The 19217-nt window shown below is 50.4% G+C and overlaps 1 protein-coding gene across 3 annotated transcripts in view; it reads left to right on the top strand.

The window, feature by feature from the left end:
• The window catches only part of MYH14 (myosin heavy chain 14), a 90859-nt gene that overhangs the window by 42143 nt on the left and 29499 nt on the right, over positions 1-19217 (top strand). For all 3 annotated transcript variants that reach the window (XM_059905890.1, XM_059905889.1, XM_059905891.1), the window contains 12 exons: positions 1242-1363; positions 3699-3768; positions 3906-4066; positions 5152-5260; positions 8038-8169; positions 8996-9202; positions 11779-11916; positions 13728-13851; positions 14431-14602; positions 16572-16784; positions 17367-17511; positions 18166-18372. In XM_059905890.1, the coding sequence (XP_059761873.1) occupies positions 1242-1363; positions 3699-3768; positions 3906-4066; positions 5152-5260; positions 8038-8169; positions 8996-9202; positions 11779-11916; positions 13728-13851; positions 14431-14602; positions 16572-16784; positions 17367-17511; positions 18166-18372 (1800 nt within the window). The remainder of the gene's footprint in view (positions 1-1241; positions 1364-3698; positions 3769-3905; positions 4067-5151; positions 5261-8037; positions 8170-8995; positions 9203-11778; positions 11917-13727; positions 13852-14430; positions 14603-16571; positions 16785-17366; positions 17512-18165; positions 18373-19217) is intronic.

Here is a 19217-nt window from a genome sequence, read left to right as displayed (position 1 = left end):
GGCACGGCAGCCACCAGTAGCTCCAGGCTTTCATTCTTTCAGTTCAGCAACCCTGAAGGAAAGAGAGAGCTTCTGGCAGCATGGATGTAGCAGAAGTCCCAGGGCTGGCTTTCACTGGCCTAGGATGGCTCTTGTGCCCACCCTTGAACCAGCCTGATTGGCCTGGCCTGAGTCACATGACCATGTCCGGAGCCAGGATGAGGTCAGTCCTAGCCACTCACGGACTGAGAGCATAGGGGGGAGGAAGAGCGCCCTCCCTCCCACAGAATGGAAGCGTTATTACCAAGGAATAGGGAACATATATAATAATAAATAAACAGAAACTCCCTTTTTGCTGGGACATAAACATTCTGAGGGCAGGGGCTTTTATCTCCTTTTTTACTGCTGAGTCCCCAATGCCTAGAACACATTGTGTGGCATACAGTGAATATTCAATAAACATTTGATGGATGAATAAATACATATATGCTTAGATAGCCCTTGAAAAAGATACAGAATGGTGGTTCTCATTTTTTAACCCTCCTCCCCACCAGATATTTATATTCTGCCCTAGCCCAGGGCCAGGGCTTTTTTTTTTTTTTTCTTTAGTTTTGGTTTTGTTTGTTGTTTGTTTTTTCTTTTTTAAGCATGTGAGGGGACTCCAGTGTGTAGTCTGGGTTAAGAACAACTGATCTAGAAGGCTCCATAAAAAACTGGGTATTGTGTTGACCACTCTGGGACCCTGTGCAAGGCAAGAGTTGTTTTTCAGAATGTATAATTTGAATTTTTTTGTAGTGTTTAGATTTTTACCATTTGTGTATTACTTTGGGGGGGGAAAAAAGCAGGTAAAAGAAAGAAAAGGCAATGAAAGTTAAGTACCAAAAATAATGATGTACATGCTTTGTTCACACGTCACCTTCCCAGACTATCCTATGCAAATTCAGCACTCCTCGTCCTCCCTCCCCTCTGCTCTTTGCCCCTTAGCACTTAGTACTCATTTACTTCTGACGTTTGTTAGTGATGTCCTGACCTCATCTATTGTCGACCTCTCCCAGTGGATAGTGAGCTCCCTGGGGCAGGCATTTCTGCCTGGCACGTAGTACGTGCTCAGTAAATTATAGGTTGAACCAGATGAAATTGCCGACCATTTTTGACCTGCCCAAACTGCCATCCACCTGAGTTCCCCTGACGGCTGGCATCCAATGAGTGGCGCCTCCGTGTGGCAGCCACTGACCTCGCATGTCTGTGACTGCTCTTTGCAGGCTGGGAAGCTGGAGCCGCGGCTGGTGCTGGACCAGCTGCGCTGTAACGGCGTCCTGGAGGGCATCCGCATCTGTCGCCAGGGCTTTCCCAACCGCATCCTCTTCCAGGAATTCCGGCAGAGGTGAGCGGCATGGGGTGGGGTAGGGCTCGGGTGTGGAAGCCACCACGCCTGCATCCAAAGTACCCCGACTGATACTTCTGGGAGGGGTCAGGGGTGGGGCCTCAGCGTGAGTGGAGGGGCGGGGCCTCCGGGCAAGTTCCTTTGGTTACTGAGTCTCAGCTTTCTCCTCTGTGATGTGGGAGAGCAATGCCCCATTCAGTGGGCTCCCCGAGAGAAAGGGCATAGAGTACTATGTTGCAATCTGGATATCGCTATCGGCATTTCTTATAAAAATGCAGTCGAGGACTTCCCTGGTGGTGCAGTGGTTAAGAATCCACCTGCCAAAGTAGGGGACACAGGTTCCAGCCCTGGTCTGGGAAATTTCCACATGCCACAGAGCAGCTAAGCCCGTGCACCACAACTACTGAGCCTGCACTCTAGACCCTGTGAGCCACAACTACTGAGCCCGTGTGCCACAACTACTGAAGCCCGTGCACCTAGAGCTCATGCTCCACAACAAAAGCCACCGCAATGAGAAGCCTGCGCACCGCAACAAAGAGTAGAAGCCCGCGCGCAGCAACAAAGACCCAATGCAGCCAAAAATAAATAAATAAATAAGTTTATTTTTTAAAAAACGCAGTCGAATAGGAGAGAAGAAAAAAATATCAACATATAAGAAGCCAGTAATATGGTGAATATTATAACAAAAATTATGCTTCATGCAAGCTGTATATAGCAGCACCATGCAATAGAAAGAGAATGTGAGCCCCATATACAATTAAAAATTTTCTAGTAGCCATATTTTTAAAAGTAAAAAGAAACAGGTGAAATTAATGATAACAAGAGTTTATTTAACCCAGTACACCCAAGATATTAGATCATTTTAACATGTAATCAGTATAAAAATTAGTAGTGAGACATTGTGCATTCTTTTATTCCTACCGAGTCTTCGAAATTCGGTGTATGTCTTACACCTGTAGCACGTCTCAATTCCGACACTAAATTTCCAGTGGTCAAAGTGAAATGTAGTCCTATCAAAACAATGAAATTGTGGGAATTCCCTGGCGGTCCAGTGGTTAGGACTCCCTGCTTTTACTGCCGAGGGCACGTGTTCAGTCCGTGGTTGGGGAACTAACATCCCCACGAAGAGCGGCCAAAAAAAAAGAAAAGAAAGAAATTGTGTTGAGCAGAAAAATATTTTACACTGCTTCAGTTTTGGTTTTTTTTTAATATTTATTGATTTATTTGGCTGTGCTGGGTCTTAGTTGCGGCATGCGGGATCTTTTAGTTGTGGCGTGTGGGATCTTAGTTGCAGCATGCAGGATCTAGTTCCCTGACCAGGGATCGAACCTGGGCCCCCTGCATTGGGAGCTCAGAGTGTTAACCACTGGCCCACCAGGGAAGGGAAGTCCCCCCTGCTTCAGTTTTTAAATTTAAATGTCACTTAGTTAAAATGAAATGCAGTTAAAAATCCAGTTGCCCAATTGCCCCAGCCATGTTTCAGGGGCTCAGTAGTTGCATGTGGCCAGTAGCTGCTGCACTGGACAGCGCAGGTTTGCAGTTTCATACTCCAAGTGTCCCCAGACCAGCAGCATCAGTATCACCTGACAGCTTGTTAGGTATGCACATTTTTAGGCCCCACCCCAGACTTACTGAATTAGTATCTGCATTTTAACAAGATCCCTGGTGACTGAGAAACTCTGATACACACACACACACACACACACACACACACACACGTTTCTCAATCACCAGTCAAAAAATATGGCACATTAATATATAATATTATGTATATGATATATGTGTGTGTATATATATGTGTATATATATGTTGTATATCTAATATGCATTATTTTTAATGAAATGTCAGGATCCAGGGAGAGGGCACAGCAGGGGAAAGGCTCTGAGGACAGACACATGTGCGCTTATGAAACGTACTTTTAAAATTTGGAGTTGCACTGAGAAATGTAAAAGAAGCAGCTATAAAGCACTAGCTCAGGACCTGAGTTCAAGAACATCAGCCCCTATTTGTTGTTATTCTCACACTTCCGAGACACACCTTTCTTTTACGTCTCAATGACCTATGGTGTTAGTGTAATTAAACACTCGTAATCAGTACGTGGTGTGTCCTAGGAGCGGACACGCCTAGGACATATTGGTGATGTTGCCATTGGTGGTGGTATTAATGCTCTCAGCCTGGTGTGTGGCCCTCGGTAATACTTAAATATTTGTTTTTCTTACTGTTCCTATTGTTATTGTTGTTATTGCTATTTGTCACTCTGAACCCAGTGCCTGGCCGTGGTGACAGTTTGCTGTTACTCTTCACCCCCACCCCACCCCTCCCCACCCACTTCAGGTATGAGATCCTGACACCCAATGCCATCCCCAAGGGCTTTATGGATGGGAAGCAGGCCTGTGAGAAGATGGTGAGTGTGGGGTGGAGGCTGAGGGTGTGTGCACGAGTGTGAACGTGTGTGCACAGTCTCAGGTGGTGGAGGAGGTTGAACTGGAGCCTCCGCTTTCATCACCCCTCCTCCTCATGATCCGTCCCCCGCTCCCACAGATCCAGGCCTTGGAATTGGACCCCAACCTCTACCGCGTGGGACAAAGCAAGATCTTCTTCCGGGCCGGGGTTCTGGCCCAGCTAGAAGAAGAGCGGGACCTGAAGGTCACAGACATTATTGTGTCCTTCCAGGCAGCTGCCCGGGGATACCTGGCTCGCAAGTGCGGCTCCACACCATCTCTTGGGGTCACGTTGGCCAAGGCTGGTTCAGGGAGGGGTTGACCAGGTGGCCCCAGGGGGCTGGTTCAGGGAGAGGTTGACCAGATGGCCCCAGGGGGCTGGGTCAGGAAGAGGTTGACCAGATGGCCCCAGAGGCTGGGTCAGGGAGGAGTTGATCAGTTGGCTCCAGATGGCAGGGCCTCCAGGATGGTAGAAGGGCTGAGAAACAAAAGGATGGAGCCACTAGATGCCCAGGCTTCTTGGTTCTACAGTCCCTGAGGCTCCTGAGCAATGCTGGGGACACAGAGAAGAGCTAGACTCAGCCATAGGGTGACCAACCATCCCGGTTTGCCTGGGACTGGAGGTTTCCCAGGATGCATGATCTTCTGTGCTAAAACAGAGAAAGTCCCAGGCAAGCCAGGTCCGTGTGATCACCTTAGTGGCCAGTCCCTCAAGGGACTCCAGTCTGGAGGGGGAGACATACACGGGCACAAAGTGTCACAGTCCAGGGTGAGATGTGCTTTGATGGGGGTCATACAGGTACAGCGAGAGGCCCTTCAGACCAGGTAGATGAAGGAGGATGGGAAAGGTGTTCCAGGCAGGAGTGACAGCTTGTGCCAAGGCCCAGTGATGTGAGAGCCTGGTACATTTCAGGAATGCAGGGAGTTTTCAGGAGAGTCTCCTTCTCCCTTGGAACTGGCCCAGAGGAAGGATCAGAGAATAAAGGACTCCCCAAACACCAGGCAGAGGGTCAGGGGCCATATCCAGGGGCACTGAGGAGCAGGGGAGGGGTGGGCCAGCTGTGGACATAGAAAGCCCTCTCTGGAGGCTGGGAAGCTGGGGAGGAGGCTGGGGTGAGGGTCCAGTGGGTGGAAGATGAGGCTGGGGCTGAACTGGGGCTGAGGCTGTGGGAACAGAGAGGAGGGAACAGGGCAGAGAGAGTCAAAGGCAGAGAGACTGATAGATGGACCCAACAAGATTTACTGATAATAGAGCAGTGCTTGCACACAGTAGGCATTTAATAATGGTTGACAGGGCCTGGAGGGGCTGAGTCTCCATTGTCCCACCCACCCATCTCCCCACCCAGGGCCTTCCAGAAGCGCCAGCAGCAGCAGAGTGCTCTGAGGGTGATGCAGCGGAACTGTGCAGCTTACCTCAAGCTGAGACACTGGCAGTGGTGGCGGCTCTTCATCAAGGTGAGGGCACCTGGAGAGGTGGCCCAAGTGGCAAGGAGACAGGTCCTTGGGGCCAGTTTCTTGGTTTGGGCCTCAGTTTTGTGCATCTGTAAAATGGGACTAATCAGCCCACCTTTTGTTCATCAGGATTCTTGAGGTAACAAGTGACAAAAAATCTGACTCAAACCAACGTGGATAAAAAATATGGGACAGCTTTAGGTGCAGCTGGATTTAGGGTTGAGTTGAGGTCCCTAAGACCCCCTAGGATTCAATGATTCACTGGAAGGACTCACAGAACTTAGAAAAGCTGTTATGCTCATGGTTATGGTTTATTACAGTGAAAGGATGGACATTAAAATCAGAAAAGGTAAAAGGCGCACAGGGCAGAGTCCAGGAGAGACCAGACACGAGCTTCCAATTGTCCACTCCCAGTAGAATTGTACAGATAGGGCTTAATTCTTGTAGAAATGCTGTGTGACAGCACATATGGAATATTGCCAACCAAGAAGCTTACCCAAGCCTTAGTGTCTAGGGTTTTCATAGGCATGTGATTGACCCCCTTGACTGTCCACATGGTTGACCTTAGTTACTCCAGCCCCTCCAGAGGTCAAGGTAAACAAAGGACTCTTATCAGGCAGGATAATCCAAAGGTTTAGAGATGATCTACCAGGAACCAGCCAAGGGCCAGTCCTTTCCTTGAAATTTGCAGTGTTTGAACAACCCAGACCTGCTGAGTTAACCCTTTATTGCACAAGGGCCCAAACAATGTTAGTTATCTGACATTCTGTGCCTCCCATGTGACTTTCCTCCATGATGATCCCTGCAGACTTTTCCCACATGGCAGCCACCAGCTAGGCCAGTGTGGTCTTTTCTTATCGCAGAGCTCCAGCCAGAATCCCAGGTTTCACTCTCACTGGCCTGGCTGGAGTCATATGACCATCCCAGAACCAGTCAGTACACATCAGATGAGCCAGGCTGGCATCACATGCCTGCCCAATGCAGAGGGGCAGAGCCAAGTGTGTGAGCTTCGAGGCAGGGTGTTCTCCCAATGGGAAACTGGAGAGCAGGAAGGAGGATGGAGATTTGGAGGCAAAAACACAGCTGTTCAGTGTAATTCTGAATATGACGTCTGAACTGTCAGCCTACATGCCCTCAGTCCATGTTAACTGAGCACCTACTATGTGCCAGTAAATTTTGAGGATACAATAATAAAATGGTAAATAAAAACAGACAATGCCCCACCAACAAGGACCTACTGTATAGCACAGGGAACTATACCCAATGTCTTGTAATAACCTGTAATGGAAAAGAATCTAAAAAAGAATATATATATATATATATATATATATATATATATATATATATATTAGAATATATAAGAATATATATAGTTATATATAACTGAATCACTATGCTGTGCACCTTAAACTAACACAACATTGTAAATCAACTATACTTCAATTAAAAAAAAAAATACAGTGCCCTGCCCCGTGGAGCCCACAGTTTAGGGCAGGGGTTGGTAAGCTATGGCCCATGGGCCAGACACCTGTTTTTGTAAATGCCCATTGGTTTGGTTACTGTATTGTCTGTGGCTGTTTTTGAGTTACAGCAGCTGAGTGGAGTAGTTAAAACAGAGACAGGATAGCCTGCAAAGCCTCAAATATTTCTCAGCTGGCCCTTTAGGAAAATGTTTGCCTATCCTAGGTCTGGGGACAGGAGGTGTGGTTTGCCAGGTGTCGACTGAAAAAAAATACACAACCTACAAGTTGAGAATTATGTTTCGTTTGGGGCTTTACTGAGGACTTTAGCCCGGGATACGGCCCTCAAATAGCTCTGAGGGACTGTTCCAAAGGAGTAAGGGAGGAGCGGGGATACATAGGAGTTTTGAAACAAACAAACGAAAAACAAAACCAGGTAGTCAAACATCAAGATTACTGCTAATTAAAGAAAAACCAGCCATCTTGAGTTAATGAATTTAGCGCTTTTCTCTAAATGGGAAGATGCAAGAGTCTGGGCTGAATGAAATTATTCCTTTGATATGCACCTTAATGACCTAGGGCCAGTATCCTGTTTTCCTCCATCCTGAATCCCCTCAGGGTGCACCGTTGGGGGCAGCTGCAGTGGCTCACGGTTTGATGGCCTCAACATCCTCTGTTTACTGATATGTCAGGCGACTTCCGGCAACATTCTTTGTCCACACAGGTATCAGTGAATGAATCCCACAAATAAACAGAAAGTTATAGCTGTGATAAATGCTATGAATTAGCTCAGAAAGGAAGATAATAAAATAGAAAAAGAATCAAATACAGTAGAGAAGTTGAGAAGAATCGGAGTTGAGGAGAACCAAAGAAAAAGCAATAGAACAGACATGAGCAGAGTATATCCCGCTTAGCAAAGGGGAGTGTGGTTTGGTGAAACTTTTCATTTCGGTTATTCATGTGTTGGGGGGGGCTGGCCTGTCACTCCAGCCTGGAATCACACAGTGTAAAGTGCATCTCTCACTATGGACCTTGGACTAAGAACTTTGAGGCACAGTGTCTCCTGTAGGCAAAGGGACCCTGTAGCAAAAAAGGGACACATTTAGCGCTGCTTGTAATGTACCCCGGACTGTTCTAGGCTGTTGGCAAATGTGAAGTCATTCACTCATTCCGACTGATGAGGTCACAAGGCCAGTAGTGGAGGAGCTGGCATGCGAACCCAGGAATGCGGCCCTGCTCAGAGCGTGAGTTCTTAGCTCCTGAGCCCAGCGGCCTCCCACGGTGGGAGCCAGCCACCCACCATCCCTCCTGTCCCCCTAGGTGAAGCCACTGCTGCAGGTAACGCGGCAGGATGAGGTGCTGCAGGCACGGGTGCAGGAACTACAGAAAGTGCAGGAGCTGCAGCAGCAGAGTGCCCGCGAGGTGGGCGAGCTCCAGGGCCGGGTGGCGCAGGTAAGGGGCGTGGTCCCCGGGTGAGGGCTTGGCGATGGGAGGAGCCGGTAGTGGGCGGGGCTTCCAGCTGAGCTGGGTCGGGGCAGGGGTAGGTTGCGGGCGGGCGGAGAACCGAGGTTTCCTGGGGCTGAATGGGGGCGGAAACTGGTGTGGTTGAGCGGCGAGATGCTGGGAGCGGGGCCCTGGGGATGTAGCCAGGGTATTGAGTGGGGGTGGGGCTGGTTGCTGCAGAGCCAAGATGCTCAGGAGGCTGGTCCAGCATCGGGGCAGGGCTGGGGCAGGGTTATCGTACACAGGCGGTAGACTTTTCACTGTTGCCAGTATTTCTGGAATCTTAAGGCTGAAGCAAACCCCTTCTTGAGCATTTTTCTGTTTGTTTTTTTCAGAATTATTTCTTTTGGTTAAATTTCTAGGCGTAGGAGTATTAAATGCAGTGTGAGCTGATAGAAAGTCCTCCCTGGGGCTATTTGGAGGAGGGACTGGAGATGGGGAGACTGGAGGCTGGGAGACCGGGAAGAGAGTCCACTGGGAGAGGATGAGGCTCAAGCCTGTTAGGGTTATGGGGAGAGAGGAGGGGCCAGGAGGGATGAAGCTGGGGACTGATGGGCTGTAGGGAGGTGAGGGAGAGGGAGGCATCCAGGGGTCTGACTTGGTGACTAGGGGTCACCCTGAGGAGCAGGATGGGGGACTGTCTTCCATCCCTCCCTCCTGCCCCCCAGGCCTCAAAGGGCAAAGTAACTCAGGGGGCAGGAGGGACCTGGTGCTCCAGTGAGGGCCATCCTGGGAGCACCACCTAACGGACGCTGACCTCCCACCCCACCCCCAGCTGGAAGAGGAGCGTGCCCGCCTGGCAGAGCAACTGCGAGCAGAGGCAGAATTGTGTGCTGAGACTGAGGAGACCCGGGGGCGGCTGGCAGCCCGAAAGCAGGAGCTCGAACTGGTGGTGTCGGAGCTAGAGGCCCGTGTGGGCGAGGAGGAGGAGTGCAGCCGCCAGCTGCAAACCGAGAAGAGGAGGCTGCAGCAACATATACAGGTCTGGCCCCCGTGCGCCCGAGGCCACCCCCCCCCCACCCCTTCTGTTTACCCCACACACCTTTGCTTCAGCAAACTCTGCCTCTTTTGGCCATGAATTTGAAAAAATGAAACAAAACAAAACTCAGCTCAAAGTGTCTTAAGCAAAAAGAATACTTTTTTTTTTTTTGCTTTCAAATTAATGGGAGACTCTAGAATGTGTAAGCTTCAGGCATGGCTGGATCCGGGTGCTCAAGCAGTAGCTTCAGTACTCTGCCTCTCTCCATCTCCTGGCTCCATTTGCCTCTGTGCTGCTGTGTTCCAAGGCAGGCTGCCCTGCCATGGTTCCCCTTCAAAATCCATTGTGTATTTTACACTTAAGGCACATCTCAATTCAGATGCTAAGTTTTCATTGGCAGGACTTCATCTGCATTTGTATTTCATAACTTATTCAGTGAAAAAAAGTAGATTAACATCCCCAAGTTGATCCAAACATACTTAAAAGTTCCCCAATAATTGATTGAGTGACTGGTTTTAAATTTAAAAGAAATCGAATTAAATTGAAAATTCAGCTCTTCAGATTGGTCACATTTTAAGAACTCAGTAGTGTTTTAATCACCTCCTCTTGACCCCATTGGTGAGGGGGGCAGGGATCCTGCCCTGTGGTTATGGAGATGGCCTAACACACCACACCTGATCCTGGACAGATGGGATAGAAAACACGTTATTAGTCACAAGTATTCACAGCCTGAGGGAGGCAGACACCATGGCACAGAGAGTCACAGTGGGGTTGCATTCAGGAATGGCATGAACAAGCTGCAGCTGTGAGAGGCAAGCTTAGTAGTAACAAGAGGATGAGGTGACCCCTGGTTCCTGCAGGAAGATGTGATTGGTTTGTTTATTTTATTTATTTATTTATTTTTTGGCCGTGCCACACGGCATGCGGGATCTTAGTTCCCCGACCAGGTATCGAACCCATGCCCCCTGCAGTGGAAGCGCAGAGTCGTAACCGCTGGACCACCAGGGAATTCCCGATTGGTTTGTTTAAATAATTCCGAGGACTAGCAGGTAACTGAAGCCTACTAGATAGGGATAAGCAGGTACCCTGTCTGGTCCCCAGGATACAGAGGGTTATTGGTTAGGGGACCTTATCTTTGGTAGCAGGGCAGGTAGAAGGACTTGTGATTAGGCCATTATAGGGACTCCCAATTTTACCAGCCATCAAGGCCACACGTAATAGTGATTTTTTTTAAATTGAGGTGTAATTGACATATAACATTATATTAGTTTCAGGGGTACACATAATGATTCGATATCTATATACATTGCAAAGTGATCACCACAATAAGTCTAATTTACATCCAGCACCTTAAGTAGTTAGAAAAAAATTTTTCTTGTGATGAGAATTTTTAAGATCTACTCCCTTAGCAATTTTCAAATACACAATACAGTATTATTAACTATAGCCGCCATGCTGTACATTACATCCCCATGACTTATTTCATAACTGGAAGTTTGAGCCCCTTCACCCATTTCTCCCACCTCCCTACCCACACACCTCTGGCAACCACCAATCTTTTCTCTGCATGTGTGAGCCCGTGGGTTTTGTTTTGTTTTGTTTTGTTGTGCCACTCAGCTTGCGGGATCTTAGTTTCCCAATCAGGGATTGAACCCAGGCCCTCGGCAGTGAGAGCACCAAGTCCTAACCATTGGACCACCAGGAATTCCCTGAGCTTGTGTTTTTTTGTTTTTTTAAATTATTTATTTATTTATTTATTTTTGGCTGTGTTGGGTCTTTGTTGCTGCATGTGGGCTTTCTCTAGTTGTGGTGAGCGGGGGCTACACTTCCTTGCGGTGCGCAGGCTTCTCATTGAGGTGGCTTCCCCCACTGTGGAGCATGGGCTCTAGGCACGCAGGCTTCAGTAGTTGCAGCACTTGGGCTCAGTAGTTGTGGCACACGGGCTTAGCTGCTCCGCGGCATGTGGGATCTTCCCGGACCAGGGATCGAACCCATGTCCCCTGCATTGGCAGGTGGATTCCCAACCACTGCGCCACCAGGAAAGCCCTGAGCTTGTGTTTTTTTCTTGTTTTAGTTTTGTTTCTTAGATTCCACTCATAAGTGAGATTGTCTGGTATTTGTCTTTCTCTGTCTGACTTATTTCACTTAGCATAATGCCCTTGAGGTCCGTCCATGTCATTGCAAAATATTGAATCTTAATTTCCAGTCTCACACCACAAATCGCCACATGTGCCTGGTGACTGCCGTAGTGGACAGTGCCCATCTCTGTGATATGTTTATTTATGATGTTTATAATCTTCACACACACACACAAGAATGTGATTTCAATGTGATAGACAAAGATTTTTATCTATCCTAATACCTCAAACAGTGCCTGGCCCCCACCAGACACTCAATCAGTGTTTATTAACCCAATGAATGAAAAGTAAGCGTTGGATCCTTCCCAGCCCCACCCAGATTGTGGACCTGTCTGAGCCACGAGCCCCGGAGATCCGTGAACCATCCCCTCCACCCATCCTTCCCACCACACGCCAGTCCCCAGCCGCTGGGTCCTCAACCCTGCCTTCTCCCCACTGCAGGAGCTGGAGACCCACCTCGAGGCTGAGGAAGGGGCCCGGCAGAAGCTGCAGCTGGAGAAAGTGACGACGGAGGCAAAGCTGAAAAAGTTGGGGGAGGATCTGTTACTCTTGGAAGATCAGAACGGCAAGCTGAGCAAGGTGGGTGGGCTGTGAGCCCCGAGGGCAGGGGGAGTGGGCTCACTGGTGAGCATGGGTCCTTCTCTGCATCCCCCCAGCTTGCCCCACCTCTAGGGGTCTTCGAACTCTCGGTCTTGGCTGTGTCTCCTTTGAACCCTTTCCATCTCCTTGCGTCTCTGTCGCAGCTTCACTCAAGCTGGTATTTATTGAGCAGCCATCATGTGTCATTATCTATCGCTGGATCATCAGACACCCCAAAGCCGCATCGCTAAAAACAACCCCCATTTCATTACATCCCATCGTTGTGTGGGTGGGCTGGGCTGTGGTCCCCTTAGGCAGTCGTGGTGACGTAGTGGCGGGCAGGGCACTGGAGGGCTGGTGTCCGGGTGCTCTTTTGCATGACCTCTCTGCCCACAGGAGAGCCTGGGTTTCTTACCTGGCAGCTCAGGGTTCCCAGAAAAAGAAGTGGAAGTGGGCAGGTCTCTGAAAGGCTTAAGGCTGGAACTGACACGGCATCACTTCCCTTGAATTCTATAGATCAGGTGTTGGCAAACATTTTCTCTAGAAGGCTATATAGTAAATATTCAGGCCTTGGCAGGCCATGCCGTTTCTGTGACAACCACTCAGTTCTGCCATTGTAGCATGAAAGCAGCCACAGATGGTCCGTGATCAAATGGGCGTGGCTGTGTCCCAATAAAACTTTATTTATAAACACAAGCAGTGGGCCATATTTGGCCTGCAGGCTGTGGTCTGCAGACCACTGAGCTTAAAGCAGACTCAGTCTAGATTCAAGGGTTAGGGAATTAGACTCTGCCTCTGTCTGGGGACATGGTGAAGAGTCTGCCACCATCTTTAACCTGGCACAGCCAGGACTGGGCTAGGCACAGGGGATATGGCGTTTAACTAACTAGAAAACCATTTCTGTCCTCACAGGGGCATGGGGGGAGAGGGAAGCTAGATGAGTCACCCCAGGAAATCAACATAACCACACATCATGAACTAATTATAAACTGTCAGAAAAGAACAGAGAACCATGGAAGTGGGGTGGCCTGACTTGTGCTAGGGGTAGCCAGGGCAGGCTTCCTGGAGGCAATGGTGCCTGAGTTGAGAGCTCAAGGATGCACAGTTTTCTGCAGCATTCCTTGGATGCAGTGGCTCTTCTCTTCTACTCTGTTCTATTTGTTCCTTTTTGAGGTAGTGCCGACCCACTGCCTTGATTTCCAAAACCACTCACAGTTGGAAAAGTGCTGCTCAAAAATAAATTAAAAAATAAAATAATAAATAAAAATAATAAACAGAAAGAAAAAAGAAAAGAGCTGCTCCAGGCCAGTGCTTCTCAAACTCCAGTGTGTCCAGGAATTATACGGAGAACTTGTTAAAATGCAGATTCTGATTCAGCGCGTCTGGGGTGGAACCTGAGATTCCGTTCCTAGCAAGCTCCCATTTGGTGCTGACGCTGCTGGTCTATGAGTCGGACCTGGAGTAGTCACAAGGCTCCAGAACTCACCCATAAGTGCAGCACATGTGCAAAGATGTTCACTGCAGTGTTGTTTATAACAGCAGTTGATTTGAATCAACCTCAGTATCCATCTGTGGGCCAATGGGTTAATGAATGGGAGTGTCCTTCAAATAGTGGGAGTCTCCATAGTTAACAGGCGTGAACCCGGTGGGGGTGGGACGGGTCCCTAGACCCTAAAGGATGCAAAAGGAGGGAAGGGGACTGGGAGCAGGAAAGGTCAGGGACGGATGGAGATGAGCAGAAACGCAGATGAGAATATCAAAGATGAGGGTCGGGCCCCTGACACCCCACCCCCACCTCCCACCACCCTCAGGAGCGGAAGCTGCTGGAGGAGCGTCTGGCCGAGTTCTCATCCCAGGCGGCTGAGGAGGAGGAGAAAGTCAAGAGCCTCAATAAGCTTCGACTCAAATACGAGGCCACGATTGCAGACATGGAGGGTGAGCGCCTGCCCCTCAGTGGGGGCCAGTGCACACTCCAGCGGGGTCAGGGGGTACCTCGGGTGACCCTCGTGTGCTGTGGGGCCTCAGTGGTCATATCTGTTAAATGGGGGCAGGAAAGAAGACTCGGGACAGGTTAGGTGTCCTCCCAGCTCTTAAGTTGTTTCTGTCTCTCTCCATCCAATTCTCTTACTCACTCCTAAGTGTCTTGGGTCACTCTCTCAATCTGACGGTCCCACTAGCTGTTTCAGACACTTTTTTATCTCTGTCCCTTGCCGTGGACTCAGAAGCAGAAACAGAAGGGAGAGAGCACAGGAGGAGGCCGGGGAGGCAGGGAGGGAAGGACAGGGCAGAGAGAGCCAGCGAGCAGGAGCAGGGGCTGTCACTGGGGGCCAGAGGGGAGAAGGCATGTGGGGGTCTGGGGACCAGTGGGCGATCCCAGGGATGGGGAAGCTGGGAAAGAGGGGGAGGGGTGGAAAGAGATGCTGAGCTCAGCCTGACTGCAGGGCCGTGGGTCTCCCTGGGGGTGTGGGTCTGGCTCCCTTGTGCATGCCCCACCCCCCCACCTCCCGCCTCCAGATCGCCTCCGGAAGGAGGAGAAGAGCCGCCAGGAGCTGGAGAAGCTGAAGCGGCGGCTGGACGTGGAGGGCTCAGAGCTGCAGGAGCAGATGGTAGAACAGCAGCAGCGGGCGGAGGAGCTGCGGGCCCAGCTGGGCCGCAAGGAGGAGGAGCTGCAGGTCGCCTTGGCCAGGTGCGGGGTGGGCCGGGTGGGGTGCACAGCACGGGGGCGCCGCCTGCCAGCGTTGGGGGCGCCCGGCGAGACCCTCCCGCAGGTACAGAGCTCGGCCGAGCCGCTCACCAGCTGTGCACACCCACTCTGAGCCTCAGTGTCCCCTTCTGTAAGATGGACACAAGAGTTCCAAGCCCACCTGGTTAAGGGAAAACTGAAACCGGGCCCTACGTGTCTAGTAACTTACACAGTTTCTTGCACAGAGGCAAGGAAATGCTATTTCTTCTTCTCCCACTACCCCAGCCTCTAAAAACCAAACAGCCCAGAATCCGCTGTGATTGGATAGGTGGTCTGGCCATCTTAGGAATCATAATCATCATAATTACAGTCATTCACAATTATTCAAAACTTACTGTGTGCCAGATATGATGCGCAGTGTTTCAAATGCTTTTCACCCACTGCACTCCATGCGACCTGGGGTGCCCTTGTGTATGGGCGCAGCTTGATTTCAGAGAGGTTACAATGTGGGGAAATTGTGCATCTGAGAATCGATGGGACACGGGGTTGGTGGAGGGGGGTTAAGAACACGCACCCTCCAGCCTGACTTCTGGGTTCAAATCCTGGCTCCTCCCCTTTTTGGCCTTGTGACCTCACCGGGGTGACATCATCTCTCGAGCCTCAGTTTCTCTATCTGGAAAAAGGGCATGATTATAGAAACTCTCCTAGGATTAGTGTAGGGATTAAATGAGAAAGGGCTGAGAACATGCTTGGCACGCCCTAAGCCCTCATTAGCTGCTGCATGTGTCTGTTCTTACCTTCTGTTATTGCCGTTGTTATTTTTTTCCGTTTTCTTTTGTATTGAGGTGAAAGTCACATAACAAAATTAACCATTTTAGGGAGCTCCCTGGTGGTCTAGCGGTTAGGACTCCGTGCTTTCACTGCCGTGGCCCGGGTTCAGTTCCTGGTTGGGGAACTGAGATCCTGCAAGATGCGTGGCACAGCCAAAAAGAAAAAAAAATTAACCATTTTAAAGCATACAGTTCAGTGGCATTTGGTACGTTTGCGATGTTGTGCAACCACTACCTCTATTCAGAACATTTTCATCACCTCAAAAACAAAAATCCTATTAAGCGATCACTTCCAATTTCCCCCCTCCCCTCAACCCCTGGCAACCACCAATTTGCTTTCTGTCCACATAGGATTTGCCAATTCTTGCTCTTTCACGGCAGTGAAATCATATAACACGTGGCCTTTGGCGCTACATTGCCGTCCTCGTGGCAGCCCTGTGAAGGGGGGCAGTCACGCTCTCTCACAGACCAGGAGCCTGCAGTTCAGAGAAGCTGTCACTTGCCAGGGCAGGTGGCCGAGCAGGGCATACAGACCATGGTCAATGCATCTCCCTGAGCCATTCTTACAGGGATTTTTGTTTGTTTTTTCCTTTCTTTTCCTTCCTTTTTTTTTTTTTTGCCCGCCACCACACGGCTTGTGAAATCTTAGTTCCCAGACCAGGGATCGAACCCACACCCCCTGCAGTGGAAGTGCAGAGTCCTAACCACTGGACCGCCTCCCTGAGCCATTTAACCCAGAGTCCACGCTGCCACTCCATTCACCTTCCCTTTGCAAGAGGTCGATCCCATAGGGGTTATGAGGAGGGACTCTGGGGTCAGCCACCCACTGACCATGTGACCAGGGCAAGTACTTTCCCGCTCTGGGCCCCAGTTTCCTCGTTTGGCGTGAACATTACACAAGATGATAAAGTAAAGTGCTCTCAAGTGGCAGGAACTTAATAAGTGTCCCTGTGATTACTGGTGGTGTCATCCCCATTTTACAGCTAAGAAAGCTGAGGCTCTGAGTACTGGAGACACGTGCCCAAGGGCAGAGCTGGGCTTTTAACCCGGGACTGGCCGTGTCTGGCCCCTCCAACCCCTAGAAATCATCCCCACCCCCTGCCTGCCCCTATACCAACCCCCTGGTCCTCGTCCACCCCCAGGACAGAGCAGGAGGGCGGGGCCCGGGCCCAGCTGCTCAAATCCCTGCGGGAAGCACAAGCGGGGCTGGCCGAGGCCCAGGAGGACCTGGAGGCTGAGCGCGCAGCCAGGGCCAAGGCAGAGAAGCAGCGCCGGGACCTGGGCGAGGAGCTGGAGGCGCTGCGGAGTGAGCTGGAGGACACGCTGGACTCCACCAACGCGCAGCAGGAGCTCCGGTGAGGCTGGGCGGCCTGCAGCTGGCACAGGCCGGGCACGTGGGGGGCCGGGGGCTGGGCAGGGAAAAGGATGTGGGTCCAAGCTCTCCATCTGCACAGTTTAGTCGTTCAACAGTTGTTTATCGGACACTGGCTCTGGGCCCAGCGTGGGCCAAGCTGGGGACAGAGATGAGTCAAGACTCAAGACTCAGGCATTGCCCTCAAGAACTCCCAGTCCAGGGGTAGGCAGATTTGAGCAAAGACAGACACAGTCCAGAACAAAGTGAGCTTTAATGGAGTACGACAGGGCATCGTGGATGATCAGAGAAGGCCCTTGTATCACTCTATGGGAGGGAGCCCAAAAAAACTTCTTTGAGAAGGGGCCTTTTGAATAGGGTTTCAAAAGATGCGTAGGAGCTCACCCTTAAAACCACCCTTCTTCTGCAGCATCACTGCCCAGATCCCTTGGGGAATGTAGAGTGAGGGTCCCCATCCTTGGAGGGAAAGAATAAAAGGAGGCACAACCAGCAGTCAGGGGCTCCTTCAAAGTCCCAGCCTTCCTCTATTCTGAAATTCTGTTCCCTTCCCCTTCCCCAATACAAGGTCCAAGAGAGAACAGGAGGTGACAGAGTTGAAGAAGACTCTGGAGGAGGAGACACGCGTTCATGAGGTGGCGGTGCAGGAGCTGCGGCAGCGCCATGGCCAGGCGCTGGGAGAGATGGCAGAGCAGCTGGAGCAAGCCCGGAGGGTGGGTTGAGATGGGGGAGGGGTGTCTGGGGAGCCATGGGGAGGGGAAGCAGGATGCTGGGTTGGAGGAGGTACCTCTGGCTGGTTCTAGGCCAGCCCACTTTTCTCCTCACGTATTCATGTCCCTGATCCATCTTGCATTCAGCAAATGTTAATTGAATATGTAGTATATTCCCGGGGTGGTACTGGGGGCCCCAGCTGTGAGCCAAGCAACCAATACCCACTTCCATCGTGGAGCTCACGTTTTAGCAGGCAAGGCAGAGAGTAAACAATCTAAACACATTCATAATATATAGCGGGGTCATAAGTGCTATGGGAAGATGATGAACAGGAAAGGGGTTTCAGAGTGCTAATGGCCAGGGGGCGTGTTGTGATTTGAAATAGAGAGGCCTTGGAGAGATTCAGTGAAAAGATGACATCTGAGTAAAACACTGAGGGAGATGATGGGTGAGCCATCCTGGCATCACAGGGAAACATGTTCCAGGCAGAGGGAACAGTCAGTGCAAAGGCCCTGAGGCAGGAATGTGCCTGGGTGTTTAAGGACCAATGAGGAGTTCCAGAGGGAATAGACAGTACAAAGGACTTGGGGTATTCACGTGCCTGGTCTTGTAGAGAAAGGGAATCATAAATCATTGCTGTCTCTCTCCCCCACCAGAGCAAAGGTGCATGGGAGAAGACCCGGTTGGCTCTGGAGGCCGAAGTGTCTGAGCTACGGACGGAGCTAAGCAACCTGCAGACCACGCGTCAGGAGGGTGAGCAACGGAGGCGTCGCCTGGAGTCACAGTTGCAGGAGGTGCAGGGCCGGGCTGGCGATGGGGAGCGGGCACGAGCAGAGGCGACTGAGAAGCTGCAGCGAGCCCAGGTGAGTGCAGCGGCTAGGTCGGGGGTGGTCTCTGCTGTGTGGCTTTGGGTGAGATGCCTGCCCTCTCTGGACTTCAGTTTGGTCCACATCAACCCTACTGTCCTTTCCAACTTTTCCAACATAAGCACACATTAATAGCTACTATTTGGTGAGTGATTACTATGCACCAAACATCCTGTGTATTTTGCCAAAGCCTCCTCCTAATGCTCCTTTGAGGGAAGTGCTAATATTGTTCCCATTTTACACACAAGGAAACTGAGGCCCAGGGAGGTGAAGTTGATTGTCTTAGGTCCCTCAGAGCCAAAGCGTGAACCCAGACATGACTGATCCTGTAGCTCTTAACCCTGCCACAGCTCCCACCCTCCACCCTCTTATCTTCTGGTCTTAAATAATCCATGGTCTGATTAGAAAAACCCAGCATGAATACTTGGACCTGTGTGAGGACAATATCATACTGTGACTGTTAGAAGAAATGTGGGTTTTTTTAATTTTAATTTTATTATGTTTTTTAACTAAACAACCAATACCTGTTTATTACTGAGAATACAAACAAGCAGAAAGAGGGTAAGAATGACTTTTAATTCCCCAACCCCAAGGGGGTGAAAACACTGTTACCATTTTTAATTTCAAGATTAAAAGAGTGTATAGGGGCTTCCCTGGTGGCGCAGTGGTTGAGAATCTGCCTGCCAATGCAGGGGACACGGGTTCGAGCCCTGGTCTGGGAAGATCCCACATGCCACGGAGCAACTAGGCCCGTGAGCCACAATTACTGAGCCTGCGCGTCTGGAGCCTGTGCTCCGCAACAAGAGAGGCCGCGATAGTGAGAGGCCCGCGCACCGCGATGA

Source organism: Balaenoptera ricei, chromosome 19 (assembly GCF_028023285.1).
Source record: "Balaenoptera ricei isolate mBalRic1 chromosome 19, mBalRic1.hap2, whole genome shotgun sequence".
NCBI classification, from domain to species: Eukaryota; Metazoa; Chordata; class Mammalia; order Artiodactyla; family Balaenopteridae; genus Balaenoptera; species Balaenoptera ricei.
Note: the sequence above shows the minus strand (reverse complement) of the source record. Positions and strands in the feature narration are given on the sequence as shown.